This window comes from Apiospora phragmitis (assembly GCF_038363925.1).
Source record: "Apiospora phragmitis strain CBS 135458 chromosome Unknown utg000003l:1.0-2676785.0:1.0-2680665.0, whole genome shotgun sequence".
In the NCBI taxonomy this organism is placed as follows: domain Eukaryota; kingdom Fungi; phylum Ascomycota; class Sordariomycetes; order Amphisphaeriales; family Apiosporaceae; genus Apiospora; species Apiospora phragmitis.
In genome coordinates this window covers 1,526,853-1,545,222 of record NW_027117401.1, presented here as the reverse complement: position 1 = coordinate 1,545,222, position 18,370 = coordinate 1,526,853, and the positions used below count along the sequence as shown (strand labels likewise).

The 18,370-nt window shown below is 28.5% G+C and overlaps 1 protein-coding gene across 1 annotated transcript; it reads right to left on the bottom strand.

Annotated features, from left to right (window-relative positions):
• Window positions 1-896: 896 nt before the first annotated feature.
• On the bottom strand, window positions 897-3,225 carry PG994_002845 (uncharacterized protein; the record flags this gene model as incomplete). The annotated part of the gene is made up of 4 exons (XM_066854254.1): window positions 897-1,598; window positions 1,830-2,884; window positions 2,986-3,116; window positions 3,218-3,225. 4 exons carry the CDS (start codon window positions 3,223-3,225, stop codon window positions 897-899), a joined length of 1,896 nt encoding a protein of 631 aa, XP_066720109.1.
• Window positions 3,226-18,370: the final 15,145 nt, after the last annotated feature.

Here is an 18,370-nt window from a genome sequence, read left to right as displayed (position 1 = left end):
CAGAAGCTGCTAAAAGCTATTCCAACTTCACAGGGCAACAGTCTTCTATTCGAGTCAAAAGCTTTTGGTCCATATTTCAATCTAGCTAGCAAAGCTCAGTGTCATTCTTTGCTGATACCAATCCGAAGGATGACAAGTGATCTTCGGAAAGCTTTCAAGAGCCGTTTCTTGTCCGATTTGGGCCCCTTCCACTTTTGCTTATTTGGTCCACTGTGTAAATGGAGTTCATAGGCTGGGGCTGGCGTGGGTAGCGGAGCTCCTGTGCGAGATTCCGTTGATGGCTGGGAGAGGTGACCATTGGCATCATCGTCGGGCCAGAGTCCCCTCTTCGGCATCTCATTACTGACGACTTTGTTCAATACGTCCATGATATCCTCTTGCCACTCTCCTCGTCTCGGGAATTCATGGAGGCGTTCCAAGAGGCTTGACCCTTTCCAGGCAATCGCGAGGGGCGCGCCGTGTCCAACCAGAAGGTGGAAGAGCTCCGCCATCTAGTTGAATATGCCACTGGGCTAAAAGCCGACGCGCCGACATTGACCTAAATGTATATCGGTATATGTCTTGTTAGAACCAATATATCTCGACTATACGCGACCCCTGCTCCTTACGGTAGAAGTCGAATAGGGCATCCAGAAACCTCGCCCAAAGCGTATTTATCCCCATAGCGTCCGGAGACATATAGTCGGCGCCATTATCGAGAAGTAGCCTACAGCATTTTGTATCAATCGCAAAAGATGTCTTCTCACTCATAGTGATGAGTAGAATGAAGACTCTTAGTAACGCGTCAGACATCTTCATCCGCTGCCGCTGATCCATTCCATGGAACTCATGGCTTAAGTAAGACGTGAGTCGCCAGTGAATTGCCATTACGTGGAGATTGTTGATTTCATATCCGTCTACATCAGGACCCGTAATGTTTGGAACGCAAGTAAGAACGGTCCCCGCGTGAGATACGTAGTAGTCGCAGAGTATCGCCAGTGACCAGGAAACAGGAGGAGGGGTGACGTGGGTGTTGCTGACCTTGAATTGTGACGCAGCGCCCCAGAGTTGTGAGTAAACTCTATCAAACTCGGCCAGATAGTGGCCCGGGACGGGTCTTGCGCCTCCTGGGCCTCTCTCGCATACGCCAGAGCTGTTGCTATACTTTTCCACATCAGCGAGCTAGATCCAGAGCCAGGGTGTTCAATGCCGGCTTCGATGACATCCGTTGGGAAGTTTTTGCCCAGCATCATGGCAGACGCAAAGAGTCGGTCGTAAGGTCGGAAGTAAGGGTCGAAATCGTTTGACCAAGTGACTTGCGGCTGTAAATCCTCTCTCAGAAACTCGACGGCAGTCTTGTGGATGAACCGGACCATTGGACGATCTGTCGCACGGAAACGCCGCTGGGGTTTCCCTTCGTGGTATTCGAGCAAGCCGCAGCAGCGGCTCGTAATGCGAGCTTCGAACTGTGTGAATATACGTCTCTCCGCATCTCGCGATATACTCGCTGATTTGAACGTCTTCGCGTAGTTCCAATCTTCTTCCGCCAATGACAGCTGCAGGGCCAGAATTGGGTGACCGCGGTAACGTGACTCTACCTCTAGGCTTGCTAGGGCGATCTGAAGTAGTTTACATGACTGCTTCCGATATATCGTTGGTGTCTGACGTAGCATGTACGCAAATAACGACTTACGACTTGAGTTCGGGCGGGAGCTGTTCTGTCCTTTCAACAAGCTCTGCGAGTTTGTCTCCATTTCTTAGACCCTCGAGTATGGATTTTAGCAACAAGTACAACCCACAGGAAGACACCGGAAGCTTTGTTGATGAGAGTATTCACAAGACCGAGATACTGCTCCCCCTTTGCTCGACAGCTTCGATCCAAGGTGATCCTGAATATATTGCCGGATATCATCCCCAGTAAGGTCATGTAATCGAAGGTTGGGGAAGCTGTTGAATGCGTCTAAACAGGCTGTGATGGGCCTGCTCGATACGACGAACTTGTCATTGGGAGAACATGTGGTTTGGATCAGCTTGATGAGATCGTGGTGATCCCCATGATATTCATCAAGACCATCGATGAAGAAGCAGATCTTGAAGTCGTCCCCCGTTTGTGCCACTACCTTACGAAACCAGCGTATGAGCTCGGGAATAGTCGGACATTCAAGTACTTCGATGCTCCGCTTCAGTATCTCACGGCATAGCTCTGGCATGACACTGATAATCAGGCGCGGATGCTGCGTGAGGATATCATGTAATAGGCCCCGAAGCAACACCTCTTGAGATCGCTGTAAATCGGTACCCAAATGCCAGAAGAAGAAGGCAGGACAAATCATATCGGCTGTATTTGCCCACTGGCCAAGCAGGGCTTTCGTAGTGTTGTGACAGTGTACGTGCTTCAGAGGAGTGGATTTCCCCGATGCGGCCTTGCCGTTGATCCAGTAGCATGGCTGGGGGCTGGTCAGCCAGGTGGAGAAATTAGCCCACGGCTTTCCTTGCTCCTCGGGGTCGCAAAAGATCCAATTGAAAGTTCTCTTGTGGGCCTCCGAGACGGTGTCATACCTGTTGACCAGGTGCCGGAACTGGAGACAGCCTAGGACCGGATTTTGGAAGTCTTGATAGTTATCGAATGATATACCTTCCCAATAATCGAGTCGAACTATGCTCTGAGGCATGCGTGACCGAATTCCCGGGTCAACAGGGCTACCATCATGTGATATAACCTTGACATCACCATTCTGGAGAGTCAAGATGGCCGCAATTAGGTCTTGTTGTCCCCGTTGATGCAAGGCGTCACTGGCCTCCAGGCGTCGTTGCAATTGCGCTGACTCCCCTTTCACGGCCTGCACAAGCTTCCGCTGGTCTAGTGCCAAGATTTCGGCGATATTGGACACCTCCCCTCGATCCCCTTGGTAACAGTGGTAAGTATGCCCAACTTCTCGCTGATGAAGGCCAACGCTCTAAGGTTCACCTGGCGCTGATACACTTCCAACCTGTTGAGAAGGTCACGGATGCGGTCAGCATTCCAAACGGTTTTCAATGCTGCGTGAAAGTTGGCCCACTGGCTAGGCTTCGTCTGCATCTGCATTCTGCTGGGCCTAAGTGATTCCAGAACTTGAATAAGCTCTTCAGCAACGGCACTGCAATTCTGGAGCAGCCCTAGAAAAGCCTAGAGCACGCACCCGTGTATCAGATATGAGGATGAGAACTGAGCACATGAGACATTACGGATGACGCTTACTTCTTCATGTTGTCCGAGAGGGCCGGCTGGGAACTTGAAATTATAACTTTATCGAATTTTAACTTTAATATAGCTAGTAATATTAGAATCGCTTTTCGAATTTAAACTAATAACTTAAATCGCTTTATCTTTACTCGATTTATCTTAAGGGTTATATTGCTAGCCTATTATTTTATCCTTAACTGCCATTACATCCTGCATCGTAATAAAGGCCCGATTAAGGTTTTTAACTACTCGACGAGTCTTAAACTTATATACTTTATTTAACTCGGCTTATAAACAATTCCTCTCTTATTTTAATCTAGTTAACTAAGCGTTTAAAAAGTCGAGCCCCTTTCTTAGTTTATAGAATAATAGCCTCTTATAAGTGTTATTAAACTAGATATCCCTATTTCGAGCTAGGGCTTCGATTTAACGTATATACTAAGAACTAATAAGTATAAGCGCTTCTTAAATAAAGTTTTACTAGTCGTTAAATTATTTAAAATATAAAAAGACCACTTCTTAGCCACGGCCCTACTCGTATTTACACAGCCGAGAGTTTAAAAGCTTAGAAATATCCCGTAAATAAATTTCGATAGTCTGCCACCCGTTAGTTATTATTTTAAGCTTAAAAGTTAACTCTTAAACCTTATACCACGCCTAAATAAAGTTAGCTTTATTTACGTTTATATTAAATATTAATTAATAACGAAAAATTAAATAATCCCGAACTTTTCGTTTTAATATAAAAAATAAATCTAAATTTAAAAACTATAATATATAAAAAGTATATACCGGGAAATATAATAACTAAACTTTATTAATTATATATTTAACTATAAAATAATTTTATACGTAATTACCGTATCCGTTTAAAATAAATAACCGCTATTGCTCTAGGTCTTCCGGTTTCGTCCATAATAAGTAAATATTTCGTAACTATACTATCGCTAATTCGTTATTAATTTATCCTTTAAATAAATAAGCGAATAACTAATTCTTAATATTTATCCGTAAGTTATAAAAATCGTTACCGCGGTTTAAAAATTATTACTACTATACACTTATACCTTTAAAAATAATTAAAAAGGGTAAAATAATATTATCTATACTTATAAACTTTACGACGGTCGCCTACTCGCGATAAGCGGTATCTTAAATAAAAATTTTAATTAATTCGGCCGGGCTAATTATATAATAATTATTACCTAGGCTTATAATACTATTAATCTTATCTATATTATAAATAAATCGAGAAGGAATATCTTTAATAAAATTTTAATTTAAAATTAAAAAAAAAGTTAAATATTTTCTTTAAATATATAATAAAAGCGCCGAAAATCTATTATCGTAATTAATATAGTCTTAAATTTAAGATAACGGGTAATAAATCTCCTTACTTAATAAATTCTAAAGAGTAGGGCGGGCTGGTCCGTTTTAAATAGCCGGGCAATAAATAGCCGGAACACGTTATACTTAAGGGCAAGGCTTAACTACGTCTGTCAGATAACCCAGGTCTTAAGATATTCCTCCTAAAAAAAAAGGTCCTAGCAGACTCTTTAAACTCGGTCCGAGTCGGTTTGCCCCTAATTCTATCCCGTAAAGTAGCTCGGGGACCTGAAATCTTTTAAAGATTACACGTTCCGATTCGCCAGTTTATATAGCTAAAGTAGCACACTAAATAGCGGATTCGAAGGTTAAAATAAACATGGCTAAAAAGTACGAGAAGTAAAGATTTTAATAATATCCTTTAATTATTAATAAACGGGTTAAATATAGACTTATATATAAAAAAGTAGTTAAGAAGCTTCGCTTATCGGTAGTTAATTTAAGTAGCTACTTACGTGGTAAGACGACTAAGTGGTTAAGGTGCTTACAAAATACTTCGTGCTGACATGTTCAGCCAATCAGGCGCGGGCTAGTCAAATCAGTCTCCAGAGCCTCCTTATGCAGACCGTGTCGAGTGATTCTAGATGCTATGTCAGTACCTAGCATGGATTATGCCGCAGCTGGCATACGCCCGATCTGTAGAGTCTGCTTGGAATTCATCGGATTAGGTGCTGAGGCAATATCTTGATTTTAGGCCATCTCGGACTGAAACATTAGCCAGAGTGACGAGCTTAGGATTTCTGGTTATCGTCTTTGTTTTTACGCCGCCCTCCTTCGTACTTACCCAAATCGTTCGTTTCTAGGTAAGGACCTACCTAATGCAAATAGCAATATTCGAACGGATTAAGTCCTAACCCTTTCCGATTAGCTTTGAGGTTAGTTGCGCATGTATGTGTAAAGTCTACTAATCGACTTTAGGCTACCTTAAGTAATTACTTTTAAGTTATTATAATTAAAGTAATCTTTTTCTTAAAGCGTTAAAGAGGGGGTTAAGGGTTAAAGTATATTAAAGGGTGAAATTATAACACTTAATTTAAATGCTTTAACTTATTTATATTATTATAAAAAATTAAGTTATTATATAAGATAAAATAAGTTAAAAAGTAGTTTTTAACTTATAATATTAACTTTAATTTAAATTCGATTTTTAATATTAAGTTACTTTAATTATATAATATAAGTTATTTTAAATATAATTTATTATAAATTAAATACTTTTTTAAACGTATATAATTAAATTTTAATATATAATATTCTTATATTTATAATATTAATTTAATTAAAAAAACATATTATTTTAATAAATTAAATAATAGAGAAAATTTAAATTAAATAAATTAAAAAGTTATTATAAAAGTATATAATATATTTTAAATTACTTTAAATAATTAATTTTATAAAATTAAACTTTATTATAAAATTTTATATTTATAATATATAATAAATTTAATAAAGAAAATGCTTTATAAATATATAATTAATTTAAATATTTAAATAATATCTTTTAATATTAATATTTTTAAAAATATAATTAATTTTTTTAAAGTTACGCGATAATAATGTTACGACTTAACTTAACCATGCGACTAAGGTTCACTTACGAAGCGGCGCTATAATAACTCGAGAAATATACGAAACCTAGTATTAGCGCTTACGACCCACCGGCGATAACGGATCCAACTATTAAGGGCACGACGATAGTCATTAAAAGAGAGACCTAAGCCAAGCGAACGGCGGACAGACAGATCTAGACAGGCAGATCTAGACAGACAGACCCGGACAGACAGGCTAGGCTAGACGACCGACCTTGGTCACGTGACGATAAGATACGAGACGCAGCTTAGTAAGGAAGCCTTAAGTAACTTAGCGGTGCATAGGCGAGTAATATTAATTATAATTAATTAAGCTTAATAATGTTTATATAATTATTATTAAATAATAATAAATAGGGTTATTATTAAAAAAGAAGAGATTAAGTATATAATTATAAGCGATTTTTTATATATTTTATATAAATACTTTTTATTTTAATAATTAATTTAAGTATTAATATACTTTATAACCGAGCTACGTATATAAGCGAGCTACGTATTTTTAATTAACTTTTTTATAATTAACTTTATACTAACTTTTCTCCTTTAATAAGTATAGAATTAAAAAATAAGATTTAACGCTTTAAGTGTTTTAAAATAACTCGAAATTATATATATAAAAAGTTATAGCGATATATTATATTTTAAAATCGACGTTACGTAGCCGACGACGCGGAATTCGATTATAATTCGAAATCTCTATAAACTTTTAAAAGCTTTCTAATTTTAAAAAAGAAATAATTATTCGATATATTATTAATTTAAATACGCGATCGTTTTTTTGCCGGCTAAGTAATATAAAAGATATAGCGAATTAATTACTTAACTTACGTAACGCGAGACGCGTCGGCGTTAACTAGGCCTCTAACTTTATACGACGACAACTAGACCTCTAGACGCGTTTTAATTAAAGAATCGATTATTAAAGAGTCTTTTATAAAGATTTTAACGCGTATCGCGTATAATTTATTCTCGTACGGAATATAATTAATAAGTATAAGATATAAAAAGAGGATATATTTAATTTTAACGAGACTAGGTTTTTTATAAGTTAAATCTCGTTCGAAATAATTATAACCACTTTTAATTAACGCGGAAAGCTTAAGGTAATATAGTAAAAAAACCGGGAATAAGTTATAATTATTTAAAGCGTCGGCTTAAACGGTTACGCCATCCCTTTATATATTATCTTTACCGAGAAAACGCACCTCTCTTCTTAATATAAAAACAGCCTATTACCGAAAGACTAGGTGATCGAAATTATTAAAAATAATTAAATCACGAATAAAAGAGGCGAGGACTAAATTCGATACTTTAATTAATATACCAGGTCTCGTATAAAAAATCGTCATCACCTCTTAGTCTTAAACGGCTATAAAAGCTACTACTCGATAACTTTCGAACTTTATTATAAAAAGAACTAAATTATTATACTCTATATATTTTTTTATTTATCGCATAAGCTCTAACCTTTTAATATCGGCTATTTTCGTATATTAAAAAAAACGTACGGGAAAGAAATTAAAGGTTTTACATAGGCGCATATTACTTATATCTCTAAGGAGGATTTCCTACCAGCGTTTTTAAAAACGTTCTAAGCGATTTTATCGTTTTAAATATATAAGGAAGCTTTCGAAAAATAGGAATCGTTCCGTATAGTCCGGAATATATTATTTCACAGTTAGATATAAAACTATATATTTTAATACCTCCGGGGATATCTTCCGGCCTACTTATCCCTTAAAAATAAAAACCTTTAAATAACTCGATTAAGGCCTAGTTTTAAACCGAATACGTTCGAAATCGTATTATATAATATTAAAATAACTTTTTAATGTTTATTTTAATTAGTTTTAACTAGATTATAAATATTATAATATAGATTATATACCGAGTTACTTTTTTAAAAAGTAAGAACGCGATATTTTAAAAAATAAATAACATATTTAGCCGGCGCCGCCGTACGAAAAAAACGGCTATAAAATAAAAGATTATTTTATATAGAAACTAAAAAAGATTTATAGTTTTAAAAAGATATTAATAAATAATTATAAGATAAATCGCGTCGGAAGAGTAATTATATAAGGACGTTTAAAACACGCTTATAACGCTATAAAATCTACGGAAAACCCGGGCATAATACGCGTACTTATTAAAATAATAATTATTAATATATTTAATTAATTTATAACTTATAAAGCTTAATAATAAAAAATGCGTAGCTCGTTTATATATGTAGTTTACTTATAAGGTATATTAATTTATTTTATTAAGAAAGTAAATAACTTTAATAACTTTATAATACAAATTCTTTTATTAAACTACTTTTATTATTACTTTATAAATTAAATACTATTATTTATTATATTAATAAAGCGTTTCTTTTATTAATATAATATATAATAGTCGAGTTATAACGTAATAATAAAGTACGTAAATAAAGATATTTATATAATAGATTTATTAAAGTTGTTTATTTTATTAATAAGTTAAAATTAATGCTTAAATTAATTACTAAAGTAAAGAGTGTTTATATAAAATATATAGAGAATTATTTATCGTTATATATTTAATCCCTTTTTTATTAATCGTGCTTACTTAATAATTACTATTAATTATACTTAAGCTTACTTAATAATCTATATTAATTATACTTAAATTTATTTAATAATTATTACTAAGCTATATTCTTTATTTTATTATTACTTAATAACTTTATTAACTTATCGTCGCTATTTATTCTTATTTATCTATGCTTTTCTATCCTTAATTAAATAGTCCCCGCGTACTATTATCGTGGTGTTAGTCATCGTAGTATTATAGCGGTGTAGTGGGGTTTATTATCGTAGGTAAGTCTATTATCGCTAACTAGCGGGGTAGGTTCTTATGCTAGCTCTCGTAGGCGCCTCGAGGTATAGTGCTGCCGTGCCGAGGGTGGGTCTAGCCGCATGGTTAAGCTAGGTCGTAATACCGGATAGCGTTTATTATAAACGACCGCGTTAATAAATATTAAATTACACGCTTTATTTATTATAACTTAAACTTTAAAACTTAAATAAACCATTAATATAATTATTAAAGTTAAATATAAAATTTTAAAAGAAAATATATAAATATTAATAAAACTAGCTTAATAATAAATATAATCGAGTTAATATTAAGCGTAATATACGTCGATTAATATAAAAAAATAAAGTCGGTTTAATTTAATAATTAAAAATAGTTAATAGCTATTAAATATATTAGTTTATAAAGTTAATATATTTCGTCGTTTTTAATCGTTTAAAATTAATATAACGTTATAAATTAATTTCGCGAATATAATTTACCGGGCGATTAAGTAATTAAACTAACTTTTAATAATTAAATTAATAATAAAACGAGCTTAAATTAAATTCGATATTTCGATAAATATATTAAAGCGCGAATAAAAGGCCTTTATCGCCTTTTAATCTTAAACGATTACGAAAGCTATATTTTAACTAAATTCAAAAAATACTATAAAATTATTAATATTATTATACTTAATATACGTTTTTATTTATTAAAAAGCTTTTTAATATTAATTTTAAATATTATAAATTAAATAATAAACTATATAACGTGGTTTATTATTAAATCGACTATATTATTAAGTCGATTATATTATTAAGTCGGCCACTTTTTTTTTAATTTACGTAATTAAACTTAAATATATAATATCTTTATAACTATAATATCGATTTAATTAAAAAAAAGATCGTATCGTTTTAATAATTTAATCGACGCGAGAAAGTCTAAATTAAATTAGCTAAAGAGCAGCTATAAAAGTGTACGACATCCTCCGAGCTATTCTAAACGACCGATTCCGCGGTACCGAACCTAGACGCGAAATACGATATTTATAATATTAATTTAATTTAATTAAAAAAGAGGGGTTTAGTAATTATATAAATAATTTAAATATTTAAAGTATACCTTTTAATATTAATGTTATAAAAAATATAGTTAATTTTCTTTTAAAATCGCGCCGCGGCTACCGCGTCGGCAAGTATTAAGTTAAACGCTTTATTAACCGTAACCTAGACTTTAAAACCGGAATAAACCGTCGATACGATTATTAAAGAGCTTTTTATAAAAATATAAGTATTATTTCCGGCTAGTTATAACGAACGCTATCTAGGTTTTAAAAGAAACCTAGTAAGATGTACTAGGGTTTATATTAATAATACGAGAGAGTATTTAAACGTGCGATAGAAGTCGCTTTTATTGATATAATAAGTAATAACTTATAAAAACGAAGGTAATTAAAGTATATAAGTTTAAAGGTATTTATAATAGTTTTATTAAAATTGTTTACTTTATTAATAAGTTAAAATTAATATTTAAATTAATTATTAAAATAAAAAATATTTATATAAAATATATAAAGAATGTTTATTGTTATATATTTAATCTCTTTTTTTATTAATCGGTTAAATTACTTAATTTACCTTCGTATTTTAATAATCCGGGTGATCCCTCTATAGGTTAAATTATTAACTTATTTCGCCGTTTTTAATAATCCTCGTAATTTATTACGTGACGTTATTTTTACTACTTTTTTAAGCCGTGTTTAGCCTGTTACGGTTTAAGATATTATTGTTATAATCGCCGTACGCTTTTATAATATTAATGCGCTTATATTAATATAATTAGCGGCGCGGTCGGTAGCTGTAATATTGTATTTTAAGCGGGGTATTGTAAATCCGGCCCGGTAGTTTTATAGGTTTTAGCCGTATAATTAGGTTAGGTTATAATATTACTTTCCTTTTTTTAGTTATTTTATTTTTGAAACGCTAAGTTCTTTAAATATTTTTACCCGTTTATTATATCGGTTTTTAATAAGCTCTTTTTTTTTATTATACTTTTTATTATAATATTTATTTATTATATTAAATCGAATTAAAAAATCTATTTTTTATATAAAGTTTAAAAAGATTAAATAATGTTATAATTTAATTACCCTCTTTAACGAGTTTAGTTTTAAAGTTATACCGTACTTTTTTTATTAAAAAAAGGGTAGAAATACGTTATATTAAATAATATTTTTTATTATAAGGAGTATATTCGTTGTAGTCGGTTTTGTAATAGTTCCGGTTTATCGGTTTTTATAGTGTTTCGGGTTATTGATAAGTCCCGTCGCTTATGCTTTAAGGAATAGGCGGCTAGCGATTCTTTACGCGAGGCGAGCGCGGCTCTAGAGAAGGCTTATCGGGAGGCTTAAAAGGCCTTTTAGCGCCTAGAGCGAATTCGGTAGTAGCGGAACTCTTTAGCGACGTGTGGCGTAAAAATGGCTAAGCGTGGTCTTTATTCTTTAAACGAATTAAAAGCGGCTGAGCACGTTAAGTCCGAGGCGGTTATTAAGGCGTAGTTTTTTAAAGCGTTTAAAATAATAGATTAAAACGTGATAAATTTTAACCTCGTTTTATTTTAAACGCCCGTAGTTTTTTCGTAGCGTTCGCTAAATACTTTTTAAATTTTTAAGTATTATTTTTTAATAAGTAACTTTTTTATTAAACGAGGTATTAAAAGTTTTATTTTTTTTTATTAATAATTTTATTAATTTTATACTTATATTAATCCGTTTCGACTTTTAAATATATATTAATTAAAGTTTTTTTAACCGCTAGTTTAAGTAATAAAGTATAAAATATAAGGTATATTTATATTATTTTAAATAATAATAATTAGTAATTAATTTTTAAAATAATTTTTACGATTTTAAATAGTTTTATTTTTTGAAAGTTTAATTTATCGCTTAATCGTTTTATTTTAATATTTCGTTATAAAAAGTAAACTTTTTCTCTTTTTTTAAAAATTAATCTTTTTAACCTTACTTAATCGGTATACTTTTTTATTTATTATTAAAAGAAAGTAAGGTTTTATTATAACGTAATTTAGAGTTTTTTTAATTTTTCGATTTAAATAATTATAATTAATACGAACTCTTCTTCTATTAATTTTCTAATAATTTTTAAATTATATTTATAATTTATTCGAAATAATAATATATATATAACTTTATTATCCGCGTTATTATAAATAAATTAAATTATAAATAATAATTATATTTAATTATTTTATTTATAATTAATATAATAATATAAGTATTATTTTGGAGTTTAATTTATCCGCTCGGTTTATTTATCCGTTTAAAGGTAATAAATTATAAATAATTTATATTTAATTTTAAATTATATTATAAATAACCTTTAAAATTTAATGGTAAATAATTTGTTTTTATTAGAAATAATTATTTCGAATAGCCCGTACTAATTAACGATTATTTAAAGAAATATATATATTAAGTTATTAATATTATTAAATTCTTTATACGGTAAGAAATAAATATATTTTATAAATTTATCCATAATTATTAAAATATTATCGTAATTAACCTTTGTTAGGGGTTTTTTAATAAAAATAGCTTAATAATAAAATTAAATATAATAATTTTTTATACTTTATTTAACAATAAGATCGGTTATAATTCTCTATATAATTAATATTTAGTAACTTTAGCTTTATTATAAAAATTATATTTATTAATTACTTTAATTACGATTAACTTAAGGTTTTTATAATCGAATTATTTAATAATATTTATATATAAAATATTTATAAAATTCTTAAATAAAATCTTTACGGTATCATTTAGGAATATAGATCTTATCTCGGTAAAAAGTAAGACCGTTACGGTTTTCGAAGTGATTTTTAAAATAATTCGCGGGGTCGAGGTTTTGGCTAAATTATTAAAACTTAATAACTTAATTATTATTATATTAAATATAGTTCGTAACGTTTAATTATTTTAAAAACGCGAGGTTATTATTTTAATTATAGATAAGGATTATTCGCGTTTCGAATAAAACTTTTTTTTAATAGTTCAGTCGTCGGTTTAATATATCGACGCGACCGTTCTCGTTACCTTTTTAATAAATAATAATAAGGTTAAATCTTAATAAGAATTTAAATTATTATATTTATTATTTATTTAATTTTTTAATAATAATAAACGTTATAAAGCTTTTATAATTAATATAAATTTTAATTAGTTTTATTATTTCGTTAAAAAATATTTCTATTCTTTATAAGTTTTAATAATAATTATTAATTTTTTATTATAAATTTAATAATTTAATTCTAATTTATTAAACTTTTTTAAAAAAAATACGATAAGGTGTAATTTTTTATTATCATTTTATTAATTTAATTACCTTTTAATTATATAATTTAATGTATCGGTTTCAATTTTAAAAAGTTTAAACAAGTTTATTATATAAAGTATTAATTCGTTAAAAATTTATTCTTTAATATTATAAAAAGCCTCGTTTTTTTTCTCTATTTATTAAAATAGTTCGTCCTTTTTTATTAAGTTTATTAAAAGTGTCGCTATTTTATTAAATTTAGAAATAAAAATCCGGTAATAATTAACTAGTTTTAAAAAAGATTTAATTTTTATAACGCTTATAAGCGTAAACTACTTTTTAATTATTAAAATTTTCGAAAGTTCTATTCAAATTTCGCCTAAAAATATTACATATTTTATAAAAGTAACGGATCGTTAATAAAATTCGCTTTTTTCTAAGTTAACTAATAAGTTAGCGTTTTATAGCTTCTAAAATATTAATTTTACATATTCTCAATACTACTCATCGTTTTCAAAATAAATAAAGATATCTCTAAAATATATTATAATAAACTTATTAAGGTATTCTTATAAAATATAATTAATTATAGTTTAAAAACTAGTTAATACATTAATTAAATTAAACAATATAGCTTAATATTTAAAATAACCGTACTTAATTCGGAATACGGTTTTCTACTTTTTTTTTTTTAATTCGGATTAGGTTATATATATTAAAGAGGTCGAATATTATAAAGATTTTAACGTATAATAATTTATTCCGTAAATCGCCAATTAAAAGTAAGGGGTACCGGTTTTTAATAATAATTTCGTTAAGCTTCTAATAATTAATATATATACGCTATTTAAGTTTCTTATTTTTACTTTTTTTTTAAAACCAAGAAGATAAGGAAGCCTGCTAGTAATATAAATAGTCGGATAACTTTTTTCTTAAGATTTTCCGTAAAATATTTTTTTAAGGTTTATTTATACTTTTAATTAAATTTATATATAGGTATAAATAAATGTATTTTATAATCCTACCGTATATAAAGCGGTAAGCCTATTTTTAATTTTTTATTAAAAAGTGTTTCGAATTACTAATACTTTTTTAATATAATCGTTATAACGTTCGGCTTAAGCTTTTTAATAATAATATATATTTTAAAGATTTTAAGTTTATTAAGGGGTTATTTTTTAAACCGCTATTTATTAATTAAACCTCTTTTTAATATATTTTATTAAAGTTAGCCTATTTTTTAATTAATTTTAAAATTATTTACGCGTAATTAAAGTATTTTTAAAATTATATCGTATTTTACGATATCCGTAATATTATACGTAATTTATTTATAACGTTTTTCGATATTAATTAAAAAGTTCGCAATTTTCTTTTATACTTTTTTATTATTATAAGTTATAAGTTTTTTATTAACGGTTTTAAATCGGTATAAGGCGTTTTTCTTTAATTATTCGAATTTAAGGCAATTAATGATTCGTAATGAAATATAGTTTCTTTACGTTCCGCTATCGAGTAACGCTTTAATATAGATTCTTTTTACGCTTAGTATTAATATAATATACTTATAAATAGCTCGATTATCCGTTATTTAGTATAAGGACCTATTTTAGTCCGCCTATTATTATTTTTTTATAATAAGCGGCGTTTATTTCTCGAACGTTACGTTTATAAATTATTAATAATATCCCGCGATCGATCCTTATATTATTATTATTATTCTTTTCGTTTTTTATAAAGTATTTCTTAATATATTAACGGAAGTATTTTTATATTTTTCCCTATATAAAATATTATCTTAATATTTAAAATTTAGGTTTTTTTAATAATTCGAAGGTTTATTAAGTTTATAATAATTTATAAACGCTTTATAAATTCTTTAATATATTAAAAGGGTCTTTTTATCGGGCATATATTTATACGTTTTAAAAGCGTTAAGCGCTCTCTTTTAAACGTTTATAAACTCGCGATTTTTTTTAAGCGTATTTAAAGTATTAGTTTTTAAAGTATTCTTTTTAATCTCGTCTTTTTAAGTAGTATTATTATAGCTACTATAAATCTTTTTATATTAATAGGTACGCGCGTCGTTTATTTAGGATCGACGTTCGGATTTTTTTAATAATATAATCCGGGTATGGTTATATAATAGGTCACTTACCGATCTTTTAAGGGAATTACTCGTGCTCGAGTTTCTTTACAAAGTGTTTTATATAAATATTATATATATATAAAATTTATAAAAATGTAAAGTATTTTTTATAAATGGGGGAGATTTATAAGTTATTTTTTATTACGTAGTTACCGTAGATTATTTAATTAAAGCCGGCCGTAATAAATATTTAGCGTAAGTATTTCGAGTCGGGGTAAAAAATATTAAAGATAATTAATTACCCGTTAGTTTTAAGGTTTTTAAATTTAGTAATCTCGTTTATTAATTTATTTATTAATATACCTATTAAACGTTCGTAATTTATTAATTACTTTAATTAGTTTATAATATTATTTATTAAATTATTATTTTTATTATAAAGGGGGGGTTATTCTTTTCATATTATCGCGACGTTTCAATTATAATCTTCTTTACCCTTCAAAGTTTTAAAGAATTATCCGGTACCTTTTTTATTTGCTAAATAAAAAGTATACTTATTATTATAGCAAGCTATTTAAAATAAATTACTATATTTAATAATAACGTTATTATTTTTAATAGTTATTATAAAGGTGTTTTTTATTTTAATAACGTTAACGTATTATTTTTTTAAAACTTATTAAAAGTTTTTTTTTAATATTTAATATTTTCGAGCGTAATATCCTAGTTTTTAATAATTATAATAAATATTACGTAATTTTTTATTCTATTTATCATATTTAATAACATTAAAATTTATAGGCTTATTATAATAATTATATATTATAATATTTTTAAGCGGTATATAGTTATATTAACGTGGTCGCCCCGTATTAGTTTAGGTTTAATTAATTTACCGCTAGGGTCCGCCCTATTTCTCGCGGCGTTATTCGTATATATAAGTATCGATCTTAATAATAAGCTTTATATACGAAAAAAAACTACCGGGAGCGTCGAGCCGGCTAAGCTTGTTTTTAATATTATCTTTTAATTTTTAATAATATATTATAATTTTTATAATTTCGGTATAATTTAATCGAATTATAATATATTAAAACTCGGCTATATAAAAAACGGCTAATCCTTTTTATTTAAAAGTTTTAAATTCTTTTTCTACTTATCGCTTTTTATCGAGGTCTTAAAAAAGTAATTTAAAAGCTTATTTAAAGCCGTCGTAACTTTTAAAAATACGTTATATTTTTATACGGTATAGCTTAATTTATTAATTATTTTTTACGAGTTTATTTAAATAAGGTTCGAATTAAACGAGTATTTTATTTTTAAAAAACGAGACGGCGTAAATAACTCGTTAAGTAACGTTTTAAAACGTTTTTTTATAAAACCGTTAATAAGTTTTAACTTAAATAAAAAAGCTTTAAAAGTTTCCGCTTATTCCATTAAAAAGGGTTAACGTATTAATCTTTATACTTTTTTTTAATATAATAAAAGTTTAAATAATATTAATAATTATATAAAAGAAACGTATTTTTTCGCATAATTTATTAATATTATAAGGTATTTATTTTAAAATATTTTTAGTTAAGAACTCGTTACGCTTTTTCTCGAGCTTAATATAGTAATACTAATAGTTAGTACTTTTTTGTTCAAGTTCTTTAATTCGCTTAGCTAACGTTTATCGTATAGGCTCGTTATTATTATTATTACTATTAATATTTATAATAAGGTCCCATTAAGAGGTATTAAAGGTGGTAATAAAAGCCTTTCCTTATCGGATAATATTATTAAGGCTAAATATAGATATAATTCTTATAATATTATTATTTAAAGGTTTAAATAATAACTTATAAAAATAAAAATAATTAAAATATAACGAATATTATTTAAGTTTTAAAAAAAAACTTAATAAAACGTATTAAGGTTTATATTAATAATATAAAAAAATATTTAAATATATAATAAAAGTCGCTTTTATTAATATAGTAAATAATAATTTATAAAAACGAAAATAATTAAAGTATATAGGTTTAAAAATATTTATAATAGTTTTATTAAAATTATTTACTTTATTAATAAATTAAAATTAATATTTAAATTAATTACTAAAATAAAAAGTATTTATATAAAATATATAAAAAACGTCCGTCGTTATATATTTAATTTCCTCCCTTATTAATCGGTTAAATTACTTAGTTCACCCTCGTATTTTAATAATCCGGGTGATCCCCTTATAGGTTAGATCACCGACTTATTTCGCCGTTTTTAGTAATCCCCGTGATCTATTACGTGACGTTATTCTTACTACTTCTTTAGGCCGTATCTAGCCTATTACGGTTTAGGATATTGTTATCGTGGTCGCCGTGCGCTTTTATAATATTAGTGCGCTTATATTAGTATAACTGGCGGCGCGGTCGGTGGCCGTGATATCGTACCCTAGGCGGGGTATCGTAAATCCGGCCCGGTGGTTTTATGGGTCTTGGCCGTATGATTAGGTTAGGTCGTAATAATAAGGTCGGTATCGAGTGGCTTTAACTTTATTATAAAGGTTATATTTACTAATTACCTTAGTTACGGTTAGTTTAAAGTTCTTATAATTAAATTACTTAGTAATCCTTTTTTAAGTTTTAAATATCCCTTAATATTTATATATAGGATGCTTATAGAATTCTTTAATAAAATCTTCGTAATACCGCTTAAGGATATAGATTTTATTTTAGTAGAAGGTAAGACCGTCGCGGTTTTTAAGGCGATCTTTAAAATAGTTCGCGGGGTTAAAAGTTTAGTTAAATTACCGGAACTTAATAACCTAATCGTTATTATATTAGATATAGTTTATAACGTTTAATTATTTTAATAATATAAGGTTGCCGTTTTAATTATAAATAAGGATAGTCCGTGTTTCGAGCGGAACCTTCTCCTAGTGGTTCGGTTGTTA